We start from the raw sequence: 23466 nt of genomic DNA on the forward strand, positions 1-23466 counted from the left end.
CAAAGTCCTTCAGCTCTGTTTACGTAGCACACCAGTACCAAGCAGGGTCGTTGCGTAATGTAGAGCTTGGTGTAGGCATGACAGAAACCTATCTAAGTGACGCTGAAAGTAAACTAGTAACAGAATCACGCCCGCTGGCAGTTGACAAAATTTCCAATAGGGGTCTGTCTTAATGCCACCCGAGCTCTCTACTGTTCTTCCAAGTTTGTCCTCTCTGCTCCTATCAATTCATCAGTATCTTTCATCTCCTCCCCAAATAACCAACGGCAACCTTTTTTTTGCCTTACCCTTTGTGAAGGTTGAAGTGTTAATATTATTTGAAGAACAGAACTGAACAAGTTGCTTGAGAAAACTGGTTTTGCTAATTCCATCGCATCATGTGGGGATGCAGGTAGAACTTAATTGAGTAACAAATGTGGAAACATAGCAATCAGGCAACAGAATGAATAGTCAGTCTGATTCCATCCTTTAAAGAATTCCTGTAGGCCTGAACTCAGGGATACCCAACTAGACCAACAAATTGTTATTTTCGTATTGAGGAAATCAGGAGCTCTCTTTAACCCTTGCATTCCAAGCCTTCAGTGGAAAAGACACACAGTATGGGCCACTAAGTACTTCAGGGACATGAATTTAGCCAGGATAGAATTCACTATCCTGATTTATAGGTGAGTGATTTATAAAGAGTTTGGGGAAAGCAGTTCTCTATTTGGGCAGGAGCACGGTGAGCTTAAAAGTGCAGTGTTCTGAATGCTTTTTGTTCAAGCTCTGTCTTCGATTGCAATAATGAGCATGTCTTGTCTGTGCTGGTAGATTATTAACAGAGGTTATTGGTCTCCATGGCAAAACAGTTGCTCTGAACATAATCTCATTTATAGACTTCAGGTCCGGGAGAATATATAAATGACCAGGAGACGCTGCTGTATTCGAGAAGCCAAAGCAACTCCAAGGATACGGTTCACAGGCTAATTCGGTCCTCAGGTCCAAAATACGGATCGTACTGGGACAGTTACTAGGACGTTCTAGTCGAAAACCTTGCAGAGGCGCCGCAAAGGAGGCCGAGGCCCTTTTCCCCAGGCCACTCTTCTTCTTCGCCAGCATGTGTACGGGGAGCTGTGCCAAGTGCCTGGGGGGCAACCTCATAACCCTCGCCGTGCTTGGCAGCCTGGCTAACATTCTGCTGTTTTTCCCTGGAGGAAAAGTGATAGACAACAACGACCGTATCTCTGACGAGGTCTGGTTTTTCGGAGGAATATTAGGCAGCGGGGTCTTGGTGAGTAGGAAAGCCTTCAAATCCCCCGGTGCTGACTGAGCAGAATGATGCTGCATCGCTAATAGAAGCCCTAGCGCTGCATGATGAAAGGCCAGTGTCTTAGCTTCCCCTGCTCTGTTGGGGTCTGTCGAGGACCCATCCACCAAACTTATTGCGTTACAAAACCCCAAGCTTGGGCTGGCAGTTCTTAGGGGTCCCACACACGAAAATGAAGGCTGCACAATGTCTTTATTATAATAAGATAGTGCCCTAGAAACAATACAAGGAAACCCTACCCTTTCCTAGCCAATTGATTGACTTAAGACCGCCGGGAGCAGCAGGTGCCAGGGGCGTCCTCTTTCACTCACGTGCTTGAGATCCCTTCACCCAGTGCTTGCAGCAGGGGCTGGGACCCTCGAATTGAGAGAGAAGGAGAGGAAGCAAAAGAGTCTCATTCTTCATGACAACTGAGCCAGTTTCGAATCCTTGCCCTAACCCACCATAAACACGGAAACTCGGGGTGTTAGACCTTGAAACCTCCATAACCCCCGCCTGCCCCCCACCCTGCCCCGCGCCTCGGCGGGCCCCCCTGCCCACCCTGCCCCGCGCCTCGGCGGGCCCCCCTGCCCACCCTGCCCCGCTCAGGCCCTGCGCTTGCTCCTAGATGATCTTCCCGGCGCTGGTGTTCCTGGGCGTGAAGAACAGCGACTGCTGCGGGTGCTGCGGGAACCAGAGCTGCGGGAACCGCTTTGCGGTGAGTTTCCGCGGGGGCAGCTCTCGTCTGCCAAGCGGCGTGGGGCTGCGGGGAGTCCCCAGCGCCCGGCGGGGATTCTGGGCACAGCTGGTGAAGGGATGCCGATGACTTTCTTCCTGCTGATGCCCAGCAACAAGGGCGGTGCATTGGAAGTGCCGGAGCCCCCGCCCGTGACGCGGGTGGCAGAGCTGGAAACGGGAGCGCGTGGCCTGAGGAAAGCAGGCTCGGAAGGGACGGTGGCGGCTGCGGCTCTCCCGCGGCCCCTGCGCAGCCGGGAGGCCTCGCACGAGGGATGCCCGCCCTGGCCCGGGGGTGCCTCCTGTGCAGGTGCGTGGTTGAGGACAGAGCCCTTAAGCTCCCGTCTGCCCTGCGGCCAGGCTGCTTGTCCCTGAGGCCCAGCGCCTCCCCGCTTTTACCCAGATTCTGCCTCCAGACTCCTGACTCCTGCGCTGTTGGCCGTCCACCTTCCAGCAGGCGAGCTAGGAGGTCAGGCAACAGTTCCCGGGAGGCGAGGACGAAGAGCGCTGGGTTAGAATGCAGGCCACGTGCGCCCACGTCCCATTTCTGCCCTCGGGAAGGCACTATGCTGCTTCCTGCCCCTTTTATCACCTGTAAGATGAGAGGCTGGGCTCCATCAGAACTTCCCCCGTATGGGGCAAGCTCTGGAGAAACCCAGAGGTACAAGTATCTGTTGATAACTGGAGGCTATGCCCTTCTCAGTTCTCCCTCAAACCTTTAGACTTTATCCAGAAAAAAATCTAACATTTGTGGAAATGTGCCTAACATTTCTAACCCTTAGCAATTTCCCTTTTCAACAGAGAAGGCCTCAGGCTCCAAGCCTGTAAGCAACATTATTTAACTAAAATTCAATAATATTTTGTTTGCGTTTGCTAATGATTCTAGTTCTTCATTCACGGTAGCGATATAAATTTATTTGAATAAAATAGAGAGTTGATTTAAGGAAAAATATTAAGAATTCAGGTGGTATACTGATATGGCAAAAATGAAAGAGGTGATACCAGAATTACTGGGCTGAATGATGGGTAAGGCTGGCCCCTGCTGAAATCTCCCGTTCTTCAATTTTCTATCTAAAAGACTCAAGACCCCCCAAGAATGAACTAACTATACATGCTCAACTTAACTTCTGAAGAGGAAATGTGTCACTATCTGTTGCAAAACAGAATCATTTATAACATTTCTTTCTCATTATTTGCTTATTCATTCAATCAAAATTGTTTAGTGAGCATGTATGGAAAACGGGCTAGTACACTCTGCAAACAATGACAGTTTTCTGTGTAAGAACTAAGATTATTCAAAAAAGAATGTGGCCACCCTCTTAATACTCTCATAAGTCCCAAATAACCATGGATAATTGTTATTATAGCCTTTAAAATCATCCCTTAGAGATGAAAAATCCCACCACAATTTGTTTGATATAATCATATAACATTCATAATATATAACAGTTTTATATAGTTAATTATAAAGGAAAAGAAGAAAGGTATAACTAATTTTCCTTAGATGTATAATCACATTATTCCTTGTGAACTTTTGGAGGGTAAGTGGGGGATGACTGAAAAATCAGCAATTAAGGAAATCGGATGATGAAAAAGAAAGGAGTCATGGCTTAGAAATCCAGCATTTCATTCCTTGATGTTAAGTAAAAGGCTGAAGACTGACTAAAAAACACAATTCGTTGTTTGTTTGATAGTAGGTTTATTTATAAACGTGGTCAGAAGTGAAATAGATTCAATGTATTTCACAAAACAAGTTTTAATTAGAATTGAGTAAGTCCAGGAGGAACTCAGAAAAGTCAGGTTTCTGCAAGCACGGCTAGCCAAAAGGATCTGAAATATCTGGTCTGCCTAACGGAGCTGTCTGTGTGGGCCCCCTAGAGCCCCAGGCGAGATGTACCCGTGGTGTGACCAGAGGCTGACTCCTCTGAGTGACTGCATGACTGACCACGAAAGAATCAGCTGCTCCGACTGTGAACCACGGTGCCCGGCCCGGCGCCTTGGACCAGGGACCGCGCATGGAGTGGCCAGCAGCAGGATTTTTGCTTTTTGTTTCTGCTGCTGTTGTTTTGTTCTGTTTTAGTCAGCTGCCAACATTTAAAAATCCAAGAGATTTCGGAAAAAGCAACATGGTACTGGCTGCTCTGCTTGATTTGGGCCCCTGCCCTGCCTGTAAGGGCATCAGGTGCCCGCCTCCTGTTTTAGAGCCACATTTCCTCCATACTCTGAGGCTATGGAGCACCAAACAGTAATTGTTTTTAGAGTAGAATATTTACAAGTATTTTGTCAGATAAAAAGAAAAAAGCTGCAGCATAATTTGATCAGCACTGGAATGCTAAATATCTGAATTATTTTTCCCGAAGCTCATGCATTCCCTTCCAGGAGTCCCAGGCACAGTGACTTCTGTAGAGCACGGTTGAAGAGACACTGCTCAGTAGACAGGCAGGCCCTGGTGGCAGGAGCAGAGCAGGCCAACAGGCTGCGGGGCGGCCTCCTGCTGCCGTCTGAACAGGCTTGCTCTCTATCATTTGTTTCCTGGTCTCTTTCTCCTTTGCTACATCTTCCTGGAATATTCCCCAGAAGTCAATTTACCATTCTGGTTCCTTTCCTTGGGTGGTGAAACAAGGGCATAAGAATCAATCCTAGAAGCAGGATGCGGTAATTATAGAAATAAAGCAGGACAGTGAGCTAGAAAAAAATCTTGAGAACATCTCATTTATAGTCTCATGGTGAAGCTGAGAAAAGGATGGGCAGGTTTTCCTCTGAGATGGAGCAAGACCAGAACCCTAACCCCAGCCATCTGCGCTCTTCCAAATAAGTTATTCCACACGGGGGCCAGGACGAGTGACTCGAGGGCAAAAGCTGTGTTTTCAAGTTGGGCTTTGAAAACCAGACTCAAGTTGTTTTCAGGTTGTGCCCTCTTTTTCCCATACGGGAGATTCTTGGTGACCTCCTAGCAGCTTTTTTGTGACTGCTCAAAGTCTCTTGCCCTTTACTCTTTAAAAACATTGCTCTCTCAGAGCCCAATGTGGCTAATTAATTCTATCAATTTGTCCATACTAAGTGTGTACTTTAATTAGAGCCTTTTAGAGACCTTGGTCTTGACTCAAAGGAGTGCCTTTAATAATGGGAGCGAAGGTGGATTGACGCAGGAGATACTTCAGTGCAGGCTGGCCCTGCAGCATCCTGGAAGCGTATCAGATAGATAAAGGCCCATCCCCACCCTAGGCAGGGCCAGATGGTTGGCAGGCCTGTTTGGAGGGAAGATCTCCGTCCTGGTCTGGTTCAAAAGCAGGCTGTGCCCACACTTCTTCCCGTGCCCAGATCCCTGATGCCCCCTACGGATAGCTCCTGAGTGAACACTTCTGGGTACTTGGACATGCAGAGGCCCCAGGGCTGAAAACATTGGCTCTCTGGCATCTTTCAGGGCTACTTCTGCATTCCCTGGAATGAAAACCAGTTTGAGGGAGGTATAAGAAAGCAATTTCCTTTGAAAGATTATCTGGAAGGAAGAAATTAAAATATGGAAAACTATTTCTTCATTAAATGTTTTCTGTGCCTGAAATCTGCTGTAAAAATGGATCATAGTAGTTGCTGTCTTTTATAAGGACCTTGCAAGGATTGGAGGGTGGGGTGGGGCTATTTGCAATGATTAGGGTGCAGAGAAGGGGCTGGATTACAGTGGCCTGGCACTCTGAGGGCAGAAAGGACCTCAATAAATGCTTGTTGGACGGATGAAGTAAGGGAACACCCAAGAGGGATTTCCGGTGATTTCCATACAGGTTCAATCTTCACAGTAACCCTTGGAGTTTGGGCATTAAACGCCTCCTTTTATCCTTTTATAAACGAGAAAACTGAGGTTCAGGCAAGTTTAGTATTAACTCCTCCCCCTTCCCCCAGCCCAGCCTAAGCAGAAATTGCAGGGTATTCTTGTCTTAAGGGCAAAAGACTTCAGCTAATCTCTATAAATACTGCTAAGAAGAAACTTCCACGCTCACTAGACGTGTTTTCCCAGCCAGTTACCAATGCCCAAATCAATAAGTACCATGTCCCCAACCACCCACTCTTCTTCCTTCCCATCCCCCAGTGCCTTCTCCATCTGGCTCAGCCAACACAGGCACCTGTGTGACTGAGGACATGCCACTGGAGAGCAGCAGGGCTGGGATCCAGTCCCACATTGTCTGACTCCAGAGCCTGACAGAGAGGGAGGGCTTAATGTTGACAAATGGTGAACTAGAGAACTCTAATGACAAGGCATTTTTACCCTCCATTACAGGGGAAGAGAGTGCAGGAAATACGTAAACACATTTCTTTGGCAATGTGAACAGAACATGTGCACTGACCAAACATAAGAATTAGCCTATTTACTTTTATTTTTGTCCCTGGAGTTGTTCTCTCTATTTTTGGAAAGTAAGTGTGAAGAAATGATAAAATTATTATAATGCGATGTGATGTGACGTGATGGGATATGATACTGCATCAATATTTATCAAGTGCTTCTCAATGTCATGAGAAATAACTCAAAATTTGGAAATGGGCAAAAAGTATTAGTGTCCTGTTAGTGAAGCACTGGACATTATCTAATAGACCATCCAACTTGGGAATTATTTGACTTTCCTAGAGGTGTATGCCTTTAATTTCCTATTTCCTGTTGATTAGGTTAATCTTATATATTGTAACCTCTGTGAGGCAAGTACTTATTATTGAACCATATTTTACAAAGAAGGAAATGGAGACTGAGAGTGATTAACTTCCCAAGGTTATAAGGGAGAAAACAGGACTCAGACCCAGATGTACCTGCCTGTAACCCATGCCTTTGACCACTGCTCAACAGGGCGCCTTTTACTATTGATCCATTTAGACTATGTGGAGCATGTGCATAGTACAAACACGGAGGAAGCTTCCCATTCCTGACTCCAAAGTCTGGCAGCTGCCCTCCCTAGAGGTCACCAATGTTCCCAATTATTATGTCTCCTTCCAGAGATATTTCTGGCCGTCTGTCTGTTTACTTTAAGTAACACCAATTTTTTGGTATCTTCTTTCTAGTATATTCTATTTGATTTCAATAATGTAAGAAATTTTCTACCATGCAGCCCATGATATATCAAAGTTATTCCATGCCAATTTTTTTTCTTTATTTTTAAAGAAGCTTTAAATTACATAAAACTTACATTGAAAATATAGGGGATTCCCATAAATCCTACCTCACTCCACCCCACCCCATACTTTCCCCCACTGGAAACATCTTTCATTAGTGTGGTACATTTGTTACAACTGATGAACGCATAATGAAGCATTGCTACTAAGCATGGTTCTAAGCATGGTTTGCCCTGTGTACTGCACAATTTTACAGGTTTTGACAAAATGTATAATGGCCTGTATCCATCATTACAATATCATACAGAACAATTCCAATGTCCCCAAAATGCCCCATGTTACACCTATTCTTCCCTCTCCCTCCCCTCAGAACCTCTGGTGACCACTGCCCTTATATCAATGATACAAGTTCTTCCATTGCTAGAGTAAAAGTAAGTCTACTTTAGTCTGTGGTTGCATTCCCCTTTATGATAGTTTGTTCCTCAATTTTGAGGATTTTGGGATGGTGATGCCAATTCTGCTTCTGACTGAGAAGGACCTTAGATCCCAAGGGGCAGATGGATGGAACTGTCTTGCTTGTAGTTGCAGATACTCTCTATTGTTTGGGATGGATATTGTCTAACATCATCCTTTTGTTACATTGTCCTGGGTAAGCCCAATGAACTGGAGAGTAGGTGTTAGCTGCAACTCTGCTGAGATTTAGGGCTCAACCATCATATGAACAGCCAGGAGATTTAGGTCTCTGGGACGTATACATACCAGGAATAGTGCTAATTGTAGGTTTAAACTGAAGGGGTAGGGGAGCAGATGGGACTCAAGCAGCTGGGCACTCACCTCCCACACGGGAGGTTCCAGGTTCGGTTCCTGGTGCCTCCTGTAAGAAGATGAGCAGACAGATGAGGGAGCCATCTTGGGGTGGGGTGGGGGGAATAAAAATTTTTTTAAATAAAGAAAATAAAGTATAAAAATATATAGGAGAGTTAAAAATTTTTAACAAGACAAATAAAGGGGCAGAAGAACCATGTGTAGGAAAATTATAAATGAGTCTAACTCTGATCCATTGGGGAGATAGGTTATCATATATTCCAAGGTGAGGCCCACCAACGGGGTGCTGATTTCCTGGGGTTGTCTGTCCTGCTGTAGTGTCTAGATGTCTCTTGAACCCTTAGAAGCCCCACTGTTTGAGGCACTCACTGTTTGCTGTGTCAGTCAGTGAGATCCTCCTGAGATGTGAAAAAGGTTCCCCCTGGAACGACCTCCCGACTCACTTTGAAATCTCTTAGCCATAAAAACGCATTTGTATTTAATCTTCCCCCATTTTGGTCTAGGCCTTTTTCCAAAAGCTTTGTTAGTTGGTGCTTAGTAATGATCCCTTATTGTCAGGGAGGTTCATGCCCGAGGGAGATGCCCCTCGCTTGGGGGAATGTAGTGCATTTATATGCTGAGTTTGTCCGTCCTAGTTTTAAGGCACGTAATATCTCTGAGTAGTGAATCTGGCAATTTTTTAAGACTTCCAAAATTGAAATAATTTAAGGCAACACTATGTAAGGTGTACCTTGCTCCATGTGATTTGTCCATTCTGAAAAAGTTATGAAAAATCAGTGTTTGGGGTGTTCGTTTTATTTACTTTGAGGTGTTATATTTCAAATTTGAACACAAAATAAGAATACAACACCTACAACTTTATGAAATCATAACCTGGTGCCATATTTTCTTCAGATGCATTTTATAGAGAAATAAAACATCATTGATTCCACTGAGAGTCACTGTGCTCCCTTATCACAGTTTCCTCCCACCTCAGAGTAACTATAATCATGAGTTCAATGCAATCTGTATCCATGCATTTTTTAAACTTTTGCTTCCAAAAAGTCCATTTTTTTAAATGTTCTAGACCATGCTGTACAATAGACTAGTCACTGACTACATATGGCTATTGAGCAGGTGAAAAGTGACTAATCTGAATTGTGCCATAAATGTGAAATACATACTAGACGTCAAAGAATTAGTACGAAAAGAATGCAAAATATCTCATTAGTAAATGTTTATTTTGATTACACGTTAAATGATATTTTGGGTATGTTGAGTCAAATGTATTATTAAAATTAATTTGACTTGGTTTTGTTTGTTTTTTTTTTTGAATGTGGCTACCAGAAAGTTTTAAATTACTTATGCGGCCTGTGTTCTATTTCCCTTGGTTGTTTCTACTTTAATGGTGCTTGCAATGATAATTCTTTTGGTAAAGGGAAATTTCACCCCTTTGATATTTTATATCAGTCTGATTTTTCATTTACTTAGACATGCCTAAAATGAGGAATGTTTGTGTTTGCATTCTTTTTTATTTTTTTGGTGTCTTTAAATATTTGACTGCTAAAATTTTCCAGAGGTGAGCTATTTACAATCCTTTATGAGCTCACACAGAAGGAATGGCACCAGGCAAATTTCTCCTCTCACTACCAGGCAGTGGGTGTTGAAATCCTGGGCTGTTTTAACTGAAGCGACCTTCTGGATGTGCCAGCCCCTTCCTTCTCTTTACCACGGGGAGCTGAGACCTGAGTGGATCGGGTGCCGGTGAGGCCGAGAGGGCTGGAACCCAGGTCCCCTCAGACTCCCAAAGTGCTTCACAGGCATGCGCTCTTTCCCTGACAGCAAAGCAATTTTAGATACTCTAATATCCTGAACAACCAACAGTTCAATGATTTCTGACTAAACATTAGAACTAAAAGTCAGAAAGTCAAATAAGCAAAAAGGTGTTTTCCTTATATGTTGTTTTATTTCTGTAAGAGAACTGGTGGCATTCACCAGGAAATGTGCAAATAACAGAGACCAGTGCTTGTGGCAGAGTGTCATGGGCGTGTGTGTGTGTGTGTGTGTGTGTGTGTGTGTGTGTGTGTGTAGGGGTGGAGCGTTCAGGGCACAGAGCTGGAAGGGGGAGACCTGTGTTCTTACCCTAGCTCAACTACCTTCTAGACGTGTCTCAAGAAAGTCACAAGTTAAGAGCATGGACTTAGGGGGGTGGGGACTGATCCCAATTCCACCGCTTCAGTGTTTGCCTGACTTAGAGCAATTTTCTTAATTTCCAGGAGCCTCAGTTTCCTGTCTGGAAAGTGTAGGTAATACCCACTTCACAGGTTTGTTGGAAGACTTAAATGAGACTCTCATTGGATAGAGCTATTTTTATTCCTTAGATATAAAATAAGAGAATCGTTTCTCTCTCTCTTTTTTTTTTTTTTTGAGATCTTCTCTAATATGAAAATATAATTCTGTGGATATTTTACCATATCTAGTGAAAATGCTGGCTTATGAAATCCTTTAAACAGTTTTAAGATGTGAGCGAGGGGCTTTCTTAATCGTAGCTGCTTTTCTCTGACACAAGTCAACATGTGAAGGACCACATGTCAACAAAGGTGTCCAGACCATTCAGAGTCTTTCCTTAGAAGAAAGTGAGGTTTCCCTTGCTGTACTGGAACATTCTGGCCATTTCTAGAGTTGTGTCTAGCTGAACAGTAATTTGGTTGGAGGACGGAGATGGCTCAAAGACAAAGAACTAGCTAGGTAAGCTTTCATAAGAATTAGAGCAGCATTTCCCCAAAGGAAGTGAATTTCATAAAGGAACTCATGAAAAAAAAGTGACAGGATTAACTGAGATTGAAAAACTCTGAAAATTACCATATATACCCAAATATAAGGTGAAATGGAATATAAACCATCTCCAGTCACAATTAGTTCCTCTCCACCCCCAACTAAATCCCCTCCCCCAACATATACTGTGATATACTGTACTAATAAGGGGAAGGGGAGAGGGGACACACCTGCCATTTAACTTAGGTTATCACCTCCAATTTTCTCATGACCATTTTTTACATGAGAAAACTAAGACCCTGTGTGTGCCTTCATTATGCTGAGTCATCCCAGAGGAAGTAGCAGTACTCTCTCTGTAGTATACCTTCAAATCATCAAAGTAAGGAAGTAATAGTTTTCCATTTCCATTTCCATTTCCAAAATTATAAAATTCTTCCACTCCAATCTTAATTACTATTTAGAAAACACATCACAGAATTTAACATCTCTGGGCCTCAGGTTAATCTGGATGGGGTCTGGGATTCATTTTACCTTTCATATCCTATTATGCTATTTTGATTTTATAACTCAACAAGAAGAAAGATGCTAGTCCAAACTATATTTTACTAATTAATGTTATGTAAAAAGATATAGAAGAACTGGGATTGTTGGGATTATTTAACCCAAAGAAATGGAAACTTTCAGAGGGTAAGAGGAGGAGAGATGTTTTAAAGAGAGATTGAACTTAATTTGTTTGGATTCAAGGAATGTAACTAGGATTGATAAGGGGAGATTCTAGACTTCTACTCTGTTTCATATGCAGAGCCTGCCTGCCACAGGAGACTCCACAGTAACGTAGCCTCAGCAGGAGGATCAGACCATAAAACTTTTAAGACCATTGTCGATTGTAAGATTCTTTGTTTCTATAATGGGTTGGCTTTACATATTAGCCTTGTGAAGGAGATTTTAGCCTTAACAAGGTAAAAAAAAAAAAAAAAACAAGGCTCAAACATAGAGAACCAAAACCACAGCAATTCAGTAATCATTAGACCATAGATAGATAGATAGATAGATAGATAGATAGATAGATAGATAGATAGATAGATAGATAGATAGATAGATAGACGGGAGAGAAGAGGAAGCAGGAGACACCAAATTTGTTCTCGGAGTCCCCGAAGGCCTCATCTGCTCTGAAGACTGGCTCACCCTATCACGTCCTCGTAGTCACCATGGTAACAGGACGCTTAGATTTGCTGAGCCTGACCTCGAGACTACCTTAAGAACCTGGCTGACCCTCTGCTTCTCTTTCAGATGTTCACCTCCTCAATATTTGCGGCAGTTGGAATCGTGGGTGCTGGATACTCATTCGTCATCTCAGCCGTGTCAATTAACAAGGGTCCTAAATGTCGCATGGCAAATAATACTTGGGGCTACCCCTTCCAGGACGGGTAAGGCTACACCCTGCAATGTCCAAGTGTCACCACAAGGGGCATGGGTGGGTAAATCGCCCAAGACAAGACACCGTGCAAAATGTCACATCATCCTGATCATGAAAGTCTCAGGCATGTCGCTCCTTTGAGACAGAGCTGGAGATGGAGTGGAGTGGGGTGAAGTTGCATAAGGGCTCACCTTTAGCTGCTCTTTTGACAGACACCAGGAGAAATCACTAAATAAGAGTGCCCTCAGAAGACCTGAGGGAAGGGGGATATTTGTGATGTCACCACTCACATCCCCAAATATTTATTAGCAGCAAGAATAGACAACTAATAATGTTAATAAGTAGAGAGTGGTAGCTTCCATAAAATATCTTAGGATGGAAAACAAAAAAGATTACTCACTAACTGGACTCAAAGACTTTCACTAACACCCAAGCTTTTCAGATGCAAATTTACAGAAAATGACATTGAAAACAATGTAGGTTCTTTATGGAAACTTCGCGACAGTTCGCACTAATAGAACTCATTATAAAATCACTTAAAATTACAAACTACTTGGTAGTTTATGAAGAACATTTTTCGCAAATGTATAATTTAAACTCCACAGGGACCCCCAAGAGATACTCTCTGCCAAAGTAGGATTAATAAATTTACCTTGTTAAAAGGCACACAGCTAGTTGTGGGGCAGGGGCAGGGCTCAATCTCCTGTCTTCTGACTGTGCCTCAGGCTCTTCTGATTACACATCCTTCTGCCCACCAGACCGGTGCTGTCCAATACAGTAGCCAAAAGCCCTGTGTGACTATTTGAACTTCATTTAATTAAACTGAAATAAAGTTTAAAATTCAATCCCTCAACCCCACTAGCCACATGTGGCCAGTAGTTAGGGGTTTAGCTGGAGCATTTCCATCCTTGCGCAGTTCTGTTGCCATGCTGCACTCAGCTCCAGCCTCCAGGAGGACCCGAGCCAATGTGTTGTGTTCACCATCGCAACCCTGGTACCTGGCCAGTGACTGACGCTTCCCAATATGGATGCTTCCGTTTGGGGAAATATGGTTGTTGAGTCTTCCTAGGCATGGATCCACGCCTAAGAGCCTCTCGAGAACCATTTTATGAACTTGAATCACTATCATTCATTTACAATGAAAATCTGAAGAAGCACCACCTAAACCCTCAAGAGCAAGCTTCATACTGCGGTGGTCGTCAGTACTAGTTCTGTTCAAATGTGATGTCTTAGTACGTTTACATGTTTTCCACATAAAAATTATCCCTGCCCGCTCCCACAATTGAAAAGGCACACAAGACTTCTAACATACTAAAATGGCCAACAGTCACTGTGTTCTCTTCACTGTGCAAGCACTCATCTTGCAGGGAACTGTTAGAGCTGCAGTGCCATAGATTTGGCTGGCTTGAACACAGAACTCAGGCATCAGAAGGCTAAGCCGGCTCTTGAGGTTCTCTCCCTGATAGTTCGCTCTCTCCCACCTAGGGGTACGTCTATGAAACTACAGGACATGTTTTCTTTCAGGGCCCCTCCTCCCATTGTTTCCATCAGCAGTATCAATGTAGCATTAAATACATTTTCTTTTTTTTTTCTGTTGTGTAAATGATACTACTTTTGATGAACTACGATCCATTAGAATAAATCTGTGCCTGCAACAAGGGAGGGAGAAAGGAAACACAACCAATGCCAAAGAAACACTCCAAAGCAAGGCACTGGCTTCCTGTGCTTTAAAGTTAGTATCTAACGCCCTCCGCTCACACACTCACACCTGTTTAGGATGTGATGGGACTGGTGCCCAAGGTGAAGAGAGCGACAGCTGGCCTGTGGCCCACAGGAAATGCCAACTCAAGGAAGGACAGAAAACCACTTTCCAAAGGACTCTGTGTTTGTCGTGCTGGTAAACCAAGTTTTCATTCACATCATAGCCATTTATTGAGCATTACTCTGTAATAGATGCATTCACATATGATAATTTATTTAATCTTCACAACAACTAACCCATCCAGTAACATGTATTAGACTATGGGTGTTTAATAAGAAAAACAGAATCACATAAACTCTGCAGGCAAGCAGGAACATTTCAGAATTTTCTATCCATCCTCCATCACTGTAGGGCTTTGAAAATTACCCAAGAAGAGAATGATTTGAACATCTAGACATCTGCACAGTGGCTTCACTCTATAACATGATTAAAAATTACTGAACGTATGTGTATTATAAAACCATATATACTACAGTTTTCAGGTGACTAACAGGCTATTCAATAGTAATTTTGATTATTTGTATTTTTCTTCACAGACTTTAGAATTTTAATCCCACATAAAATGCAAGTCCACTTTCTAGGCAAAGCATAAAATACATTATGACTTCTATAGGAAGGGCATTCAGAAGGCTGGGTCTAGACAAAGTGTGTCTCACTGCATCCTCTTTGCCACCTGGCATACTTTCATAAGCATTCCATTGTTTCCTCACATCCTGTTTCCGATCTTCTGATACAAGAATCCACATTCCTTTTTGATCTTATCTTCCATTGCCACCTCTAAACCTTCTTTCTGACTGAGAGTTTCTTATAACAATAATTAAACCTCCTGTTACTTTGGTATTTTTTTGTTAACAAAGTGCTTCTACCCATAATTTTTCATTTGACCCTCATAGAAAGTTCAGAAGATTATGAACTCTCCTTCAGAGGTAAGATAGCAAAGGCCCAGAGAGGACAAGTGACTTGCCCAAAAGAATACAGTTTCTTATTGACTGAAGCTTAAATCCAAGTTTTCTGACTCCAAGTAACAGTGTTCTTTCTTGAACACAGTTTATATTCATTCATTCTGTTTCCTTTTTGCCTAAATTCCAAACCAGCAAAGCTCATGGGCCTCTGTGATTCCCATCCCTTATTCTTGTTTTATTTATTTTTTACTACAACATGAATTCATTTTATCTATTAGGTTCAAGTATGAAAGCATTGCAGCAGTTTTTGTTATAGCTGCAAACCTAATACACATATAGCAGCTACTTAGTGACTAGAAAGGACCAGTCAGTGGCAGGACACCATGCAAGAGGACTCAGGACAGTTTTTCCTCTTAGTTTATCACCAAGCAGATGCTGCTGCTGCTGCTGCTGCTGCTGCTGCTTTTTTCTCCTCCTCCTGCTCTTCCTCCTCCTCTTCCTTTTCCTCCTTCTCTCCTTCTTCTTCCCCTTCCTCCTCCTTCTCTTTTTCCTCTTTTCCTCCACTTCTTTCTCCTCCTCCTCCTTTTTCCTTCTTTTCTCCTTCTTCATGATTAAGTACTAAGTGCTTTTACATACATAATCTTGATCTTCCTAAGAAATCTAAGAAAAATTCTTACCCTGGGAAGAGAAAATTGAAGTTCAAAGAGGTTAATCTCCACAGTTAGTAATTAGTAGAAGGAGAATTCAAAACAAAAGCAGTTTGTCAGGACTCTACTTTATACTGGAACCTTCCCAGACATGAACAAAGACAGACAGACATGGGTAAGCCATGCTTAGGATGACAACATGAAGCAGCTCCTCATAATGCAGAAAGTGATTAAAGGGAAAAAGGAGCACAAGGGGAATTTCTCTGAGAAGGTATATAGAGAGGACAAGCAGAAGCTCACCTTCCAGAGAGGGAGAGGAACCACACTTCAGGCAGAGAGAACAGCAAGTCCTCATGCAGCCATGAAAAATGACCTGACGTGCTGACGGCATATCGGGATACTGTATGACCTGCAGCTCAGGCAGAATGAGGGGAAGAGGAGAGAAAGGAGATACCTCACGACAGGGATGAGATGGAGGGCAGGAAAGTCCTACAGGTCATCAGGGATCAACGGCAGAGGCCTTCAAGCAGGACATGATGGGACCAGTATGGAAATTTAGGATGATCCTGCTGGCAGTGGTGTGGAGGGTGAACAGATTGGATCCATAACTGAAGAGAGAGACAACAAGGAGGTTGAAGTAATAATCCAGAAAAGATAATGAGCATCTCTAGGGCAGTGGAACTGGGGCTGGAAAGGAGGAGACAAATTTCAGAGACTGAGATGGAATCCTCTGGATCACATGTAAGGAGAGAGGGGTGGCCACCAAAGTGGACTCAGATTTTCAGCTTGAGGTGCCCCTTTCATGCCACAGGATTTAGCTCTGTTTTCCTCAGAAATGTTTGATGGTGATAACACTGAAAGAACAAACACAGGTAACTTTTTCTATCTTTGGGAATCATGCTAAAGTTGCATCCAAAAGGAAACAAAACAAAACAAAACCTGGGAGATTTTGACAAATGCCTTCTTGGCTTCCCCAAGTAGAACCTCCTTCCCTCCCGAGGTCTTCCTCTCTGAGACAATGGTTGTCTTTCCCTTTTGACCTCTAACCTTGACCCTGAGTTGCTGGAAGGGAAATAGCTTGCATAGGGCATCAGGACACCAGCAGGAGGGCGAGCCAGAGAAAGAGCCAAGGAAGTTCAGCAGTGGGCAGGGACACAGTGAAGCAGGACACTCCCGGTCAGGCTGCAACCTGTTCTGCTCCCTGGGGAGAGTTCAGTATCACCAAGAGGACGCTCACATCCGAGGCTTGACACCAAGACCCCGAGCTGCATGCATAACGTTCTGCCGGGACTTTCCATTAAGAAAGCCTTCAGTTGCACCATAAAGACCACTTACTGCAATGAACCCCATCTGCTGTTTATGAACATATTCCCAAGAGCTAAAAGCCACATTGGTGGAGTGACGTTGAGACACACTGCATGCTGCAAGCTTTCAGGGAGCTGGAAACACTTCGCAAATGTTAGGAATCACCTTTGCCCTTGGGACGACTTAGGCTGCAGACACACTTCTGCCAAATATCAGTGGCGTGACCCGGGGTGATGCATTTAGGTCTGTAGTGCTCTGTCTGTGAAATGGGGTCGACAGCAAAATCTACCTCACAGGGTCAGGCGAGAGAGAAATAACTTCATGTCCTAAAGCACTTAGCACGATTCCTGCCACATACCACTTGATAAACAGTCTTATTATTCATCAATATGAATATAACTCATTACTATAAATAGAATTGATGATATGAATTAGAACTTTCCAAATACTATGGCTTTGTAACAATGTTGTGGTTTAATTGCAGTCCTTTCAGCTAATTGCACGGAGGTTCAGAGAGAATAATCTCTTTATCATGGTACTGGTAAACTTTGACTGACATACTAGTATAATCTACAGTGCAAATCAAATTACATAATTAAATCATGTTTTAAATCTCCTAAAGAGCTATAACTACATGCATTGAGGAAGTTTGTATAATGATTAAGAACACTGGCTTTGGTGTCAGACTTGAGATCAAATCTAAGCTTCCATTTTTTGACTTCAGCTTTATAATCTGTAAAATGCGGACATGGTCATTCATTCGGCGGATAAGTACTGAAGTCTACTCAATGCATGGCACCTTTCAAGTCCAGCAGGATTAGGAAACGTGATGCATGCAAAGCATCTAGCCTAGTACCTGGCTCATGGTCAGGACCCCATAAATGCTAGCTACTGCTTTTACCTGAGCAGCCTCTGGGCTGGCCCTGGGGACTGAGGAATAGGGCACAGTCTCTGCCCTTGAGAGTTTCCCGTCCTCAAGAGAAGACAGACAGTGGACAGATGATGGCAGCACAGGGTCACAATGCTCTGTTCAAGATGGAGAGAAGGGTCCTGGGAAGGGCAGAGGGGGTCCCCAACCCCGTCTCAGAGCAGGAGGAGCACCGAGGAGGCGGCAGCCAGGCAAAGTACGTTAGGCAAAGCGTCCAGGCTCCCCTTGCGCCCTCCTTCAGCTGCCTTTGCTGCTGGTGGGAAGTCAGCTTTGAGAAATCCATGGTGTTCTACTCCAACGTCGATGCAATTACTGCAGATCGGGTGGAAATGCCTGTCAAAGTAATTCGATGCTTCACAAAGTCATTCAAATAGGGAGAAACTGCCTCAGCTCTTTGCTTCACAAAATGTGAGAATTTGATTAGCTACCAGGGCCCTGAAAAATTAGCGCCTCCCCTCCCCTGGGGGTTGGAATGTTCAACATGGCAGTTACCGGCACGGACAATGCAGACTTCTTTTGCCAGGATTACTGAGGCTCTCAGAACCTATGCCTGCCCCTGAAAGGTTAGGAGGGACAGAAGAAGGGCCAGGGGACAGCTATGTATTTGGGAGGGGTAGGGCAGCAGCAGGAGTGGGACTGAAAGGATGTTCTCCAGACACCTCAGTTCAATCCTTGCTGCCAAGTCCGCCTCGATCCTGTGAGCGCTTCACCAGTGTCACCACCAGGAGGTGCTGTCGTCCCACCACCGTGCAAACGCTCGGTGAGAGACAGAGGCAGGCTTGCCCATGACTTCATCTTGAGGTCTTTTCTTTATAGTGTGCCAGAAAATATCGCATCTTTGTAACTTCTTAAAAATCACCAAGTTCACAAATTATAAATATATAAAGGACCACATGGAGAAATGAAGAATAGAAACATGGGGAATTTTATATATTTTTAAAAGTACTAAAAAAACAAAAACGTGTTGTATCTAACCATACATAGGGTGTATTATAGTAAATTCTCACAACCAGTAGCTTCACTTAGCGCATTTTATATAGGTAAAGAACTGATGTTAAAGGAGGTTAAGTAACTTGTACAAGGAAAACACAAGCCCAGGTTCATCTGAATCCAAAATTACCAGATGCTTTCCATTAACCCAGACTGCTCAGATAAAGAAAAAAAAAATTAACAATGCTACTATTTATTGAGCATGTACTATATACTAGGCCCTTTTCTAAGCATTTTACTTGTATTAACTCATTTAATCCTTAAAATAACCCTGTGACACAGGTAGATAATGTTATTCCCATTTTACAAATAAGGACCCAGTGTTTTTCCACAGGTCACACAACTAGCAAGTGGTCTGCTGAGGCTGGTTCCCAACCCTACATTCTTATTGAAAGGTGAATTAATACTAAAAACAATGTTTTATTTTCAAACTGAAAGCAAATGCTCATTCCTTCATTCCTTCTGCTCTGTTAAAGTAAGAGCAAAACACACAATGAATGGACACAGAAAGCAGACAACTGGGGGTTAGGGGAAAGGAGAGAGAAATTAAAAAATAAATCTTTAAAAAAAGAGTTTTCAAAATATTAACATAGAATATAGAATGTTTAAATAAATATGTACTGATGCACTAGAGAATCTATCAGAAATAGGGTCAATCGTCAAGATCTGAAAGTAAAGGGAACGCCAGATGGAGAGTTTTCCACTGAGCCTAAAATGATGGAGGAAGTGTTAAGGAAGAGGGAGAGAACGATTTATGAGTCTAAGATTATGAGAAGGAATTATAATCATCAACAGGATTTTACTAACTTTTCTCTCATTTTTGTCTTAAAGATTTCTCCTTCAAGGTACAATGCCTTTTTAAAAATTAAAAAATTAAAAAATTTTAAAATGTAAAAAAAAAGGTATGATGCCTTTATTTTGCAGTGAACAGATTTTTCTCCTGACTCAAAGTTTATGTAAAATAGATATTAAGGCAGCAGATTATTGCTTCCTTTTAAAAATTATTAATAAAATATTTTTGCATGTGGAATCCCTGCAAAAGTTAACAAAAATACAGCTGAGTCAATTTTCACAATTTGGCTAAAATTTGACCTTAAAAATAATCAAGGGAAGCGGCTGTGGCCCAGTCAGTTGGGCTCCTGTCTACCATATGGGAGGCCCTGGGTTCACAGCCTGGGGCCTCCTTGTGAAGGCAGGCTCACCCACATGCCGCAGAGAGCCGCCAGCCCACAAAGCACCGCAGAGAGCTGACACAGCAAGGTGACGCAACAGAAAGGGAGAGAAGGGGGGGGGAGGGATAAATAAAAAATTAGTAAATACAGACACAGAAGAACGCACTGCAAATGGACAGTGAGCAGACAGCAAGCAAGCCACGGGGGGAGGGAGGAATTTAAAAAAAACGGAAAAGAAAAATAATCAGGCTCCTCTCTCTGACTACATGACCCGATCTCACCGTATGTGTCTTCACATCTTTGAAAGATAATTCGGCAAAACTAAAAATGGCCTCTGCATATGGGAATCCCCTGTATATTCTCTGTAACATTTCTGTAATCCAAGTATCTTTAAAAAAAAAAAAAAAAAAAGGCCTCTAAAGCAACGGCTAGGATAAAAGCCATGAACATCTGTGAATTTCTGCTGTTGGGAAGTCTTCATTTTCCTGGCCCTGCCATAGATTGTGAACTTACCCCTTGTCTTGTTGAGCTCACAAAAATCGTCACTTACTAGCCGTGTGATCTGGGGCAAGTCACTTAACCTCTCTCTGCCTTAATGTCCTTATTTTTGAACTGTATAAAAAAGAACCATAAGGTTTCCATGAGAAATAAATGAGTTAAGATATGCAAACTGTTTAGAACAGGGTCTGGCACATAACGACGTACTTCATTAAAATGTTGTGTGTGTGTGTTTTTTTAATTGTTATTGCAGGGTACCTTCTCTTAGAGCTAACATTTTGGATGGAAAGAATTACACAAGGAAAAATGGTTCACAGAGACTCTCTCGAGTACTGCTTATGTTTTACCACTGCCCCCTTTCCCTTGTGTCATTGACAGGGACTACCTTAAAGATAAGGCTTTATGGAGCAGGTGCACAGAGCCTGCCGACGTGATTCCCTGGAACCTGACCCTCTTCTCCCTCCTGCTGGTGATAGGAGGAATCCAGATCATTCTCTGTGCCATCCAGGTGGTCAACGGCCTGCTGGGGGCCTTGTGTGGCGACTGCCAGTGCTGTGGCTGCTGTGGGGTAAGTCCAGGTCTCTGTCATTTCTCTCCTGCTGTGGGGTAAGTCCAGGTCTCTGTCATTTCTCTCCTTCCTGCAGGAGGCCAGGTCAGGCCGCGATCGTTGGTCGGTGAGAGCACTTCGGCTTTTGCCTTTCTTTTAGCCTATATTATTCGAAAGCAAATTTATCCTTTATTTTAATCCTATATTACTTATAAAACTTTAAGTTAAAAGTTCAAAAATGTCAACTATAAATTATATGTATTACAGATCAATTTCACTGCCTATTGAGGGTTTTTTTTTTCCCTATTATTTTTAAGTTCTATTGTTTTGTATTAAAATTCGGGAGCATTTAAACACAACTGGGCTCAAAGAAAACTATAAGTTAGTAATCGACCAAAACTATTTTTATTAAAGTAGTTAAGAATATTGCGCATTTAAATCTCGTAATTCATCCAAAATGAATTCTTATTTGCCAAATCAGCTACATCATTTCAAACACTGCTATTTCTTTTCCTGCTGTTGCATAAGAGAAAACCATGTATTTTAACCAGGTGGTGCATTTGAGTATGTGCCTCTTCGAATAGGCAATAATTTACCAAATCTGAGGTTTATCTGTCAATTTTTAAACTTACCTCTAGTACTTTGACACTCTCCTGTGAGTTTCGTTTATTCAGACACCACGTTTCAGCAATCATAATGACTGAATAACTCAATAGTAAAAAATATATATAATAAATGGATTCCACACCTATGAGTGTACAGGCTCCAGAAAACCACAATATACACAATATAGGCCAACAGGCATTTTTTTTTTTCTTTTACTTTCAAATCCACATAAAATTTGAAAGAACGTGTATACTTTCGCCGAGATCCACACATTGTTACTATTTTGCTTCTCCCACCCCTCTCTGAACTACTGGAAATTAAACTGCAGGCATCATGAAATTTCAATCATAAATACTTCAGGGGGCCTGAGAGCTGCATTTTTAAAAGCGCAGCCTGCTGGGGCTCCTTTCCTGTTGGCCGCCGGCCTCCCAGCTGCGGGGCGCTGCTCCCCGCCGCGCACAGCGCAGGACCTGCGCTCCCGCTGGCCCGCGCCTTCTTAGCTGAGGGGCGGAACAAGTTGCCTAACCTGCGTCTCGCACCCAGGCCGCCTCTTGCCTAACTCCCAGAGAAAGTCCAGGCGGCGGGGCTGTCAGGGCGCTCGCCGGAGCCCGGCACAGTTCCAGCTGAGGGGGCAGCGGGGGTTAAAATGCAAGGGAGGGGCCCTGGCGTGAACGCAGGGTGCGTGGCCCGCCCAGCGAATCCTCCCAGTGATTCCTTTATCTGTAAAATGTGGTTTTTAATACCCACCTCCGCAGCCTGCTGAGGGCACCCCAGGGTGGTAAATGTGGACCTTTTTGATGATTACGAGGCGCCGTAAATGGTAGTGACTATTACTCACGAAGGGCAAAAGGTCACGGAAGCGGCACAGCCTCAAGGAGAGGAGCCCCGTCTCTGGACCTGCCTCCCTGGGTTCAAATCCGGGCGTCTCTACTGGAAGACGTGCCTTTAAACACATCACTTGACCTCTCTGTGCCTCTCATCAAAACGATTTCTAATGAGGATGCAGAATACAATTGAGATTCAACTCTTTCCACCTAAATGTGGGTAAATGGCAGATTAAAGCTCTGAAACAAAGTCTGAAAAATACAGGAAACATTCAGCAGGAGTAATAAGAGGGGGAGGTGGGGAAGAAAGAAAGAAAAAAGACATTATGATTAATTAACTTTTTCCACCCTCTAGGGAGATGCACCAATTTAAACGTCTACGATGAGATGATGAGATGCTCTAACTCTACAGGATGTGGGAAAATACATTAAACTTATTTCTTCTGGAGGTTGTCAATTCCTATCTGCTTCCTAACAGGCAAAGCTGAGGGAGGGGGGCAGGGTCACTCCTTCTCCATTTGCTTTGCCCAAGTTAGAATTTTACATGATTTTCAAATGTAAAATAGTTTGGCCACTTAAACTAGGTGAATAAATCTTTCATATTCATCTTTTAGAAGTTGAAATCAGGTTCCTTTAAAGCAGATTTTTCTTGATTTTTTTTCCTTAAAATTGAAAAACGTGTCAAGTCACATGCACTGCCATACTGCCTCTTTGTATATAAACATGTTTATATCTCTAGAAAGTTTTACATAATTCAAAGGGGGGAAATACACTGAAAACGAGAATCTAAGACTAATTTTTGTTTTCAAGATTTATGGGAAGAAATGTTTATATGTCATAAATAATTTTTACTTGATGTTTTTATTGCCCATTCGTGTGAGTTACTTGTGGCTACTCTTTTCAGTCTGCCATTATTTGCCAGGGTTAATTTATATGTATTAAAATCAGAACTCAGAGGTTATATAATAAAAATTATGTGTGTTTTGGGAGAGAAGGGCAAAAGATGGAATGAATAACACCCCCTTCCTATCTTTTCTATGAATTCTTCCTTTGATCAAACAAACAAAAAAATGTTTTAAGAAATTGATTTGGAAAAAAAGAGTTAATTTGGGAAATGATTTTGTCAATCTATTGTCCGGGATTAAGGTAATAAATATTAGTAATTCTATAAGCTA

The 23466-nt window shown here is 42.9% G+C and overlaps 1 protein-coding gene across 1 annotated transcript; it reads left to right on the top strand.

Annotated features, from left to right (window-relative positions):
- Positions 1 to 875: 875 nt before the first annotated feature.
- Positions 876 to 23466, top strand: TM4SF4 (transmembrane 4 L six family member 4). Its single transcript, XM_058295138.1, has 5 exons — positions 876 to 1270; positions 1914 to 2003; positions 11984 to 12120; positions 20693 to 20882; positions 22647 to 23466. Exons 1-5 carry the CDS (start codon positions 1097 to 1099, stop codon positions 22662 to 22664), a joined length of 609 nt encoding a protein of 202 aa, XP_058151121.1. The 5' UTR covers positions 876 to 1096; the 3' UTR covers positions 22665 to 23466.

This window comes from Dasypus novemcinctus, chromosome 4 (genome assembly GCF_030445035.2).
Source record: "Dasypus novemcinctus isolate mDasNov1 chromosome 4, mDasNov1.1.hap2, whole genome shotgun sequence".
Lineage (NCBI taxonomy): Eukaryota > Metazoa > Chordata > Mammalia > Cingulata > Dasypodidae > Dasypus > Dasypus novemcinctus.

What these genes read in the sequence shown, in the direction of transcription:
- TM4SF4 (XM_058295138.1), top strand. Translation starts at nt 1,097, where the DNA reads ATGTGTACGGGGAGCTGTGCCAAGTGCCTGGGGGGCAACCTCATAACC. An exon ending in GCTGCGGGAACCGCTTTGCG is followed by an intron (nt 2,004 to 11,983) that starts GTGAGTTTCCGC and finishes CTTCTCTTTCAG; the next exon opens with ATGTTCACCTCCTCAATATT. An exon ending in GGCTACCCCTTCCAGGACGG is followed by an intron (nt 12,121 to 20,692) that starts GTAAGGCTACAC and finishes TGTCATTGACAG; the next exon opens with GGACTACCTTAAAGATAAGG.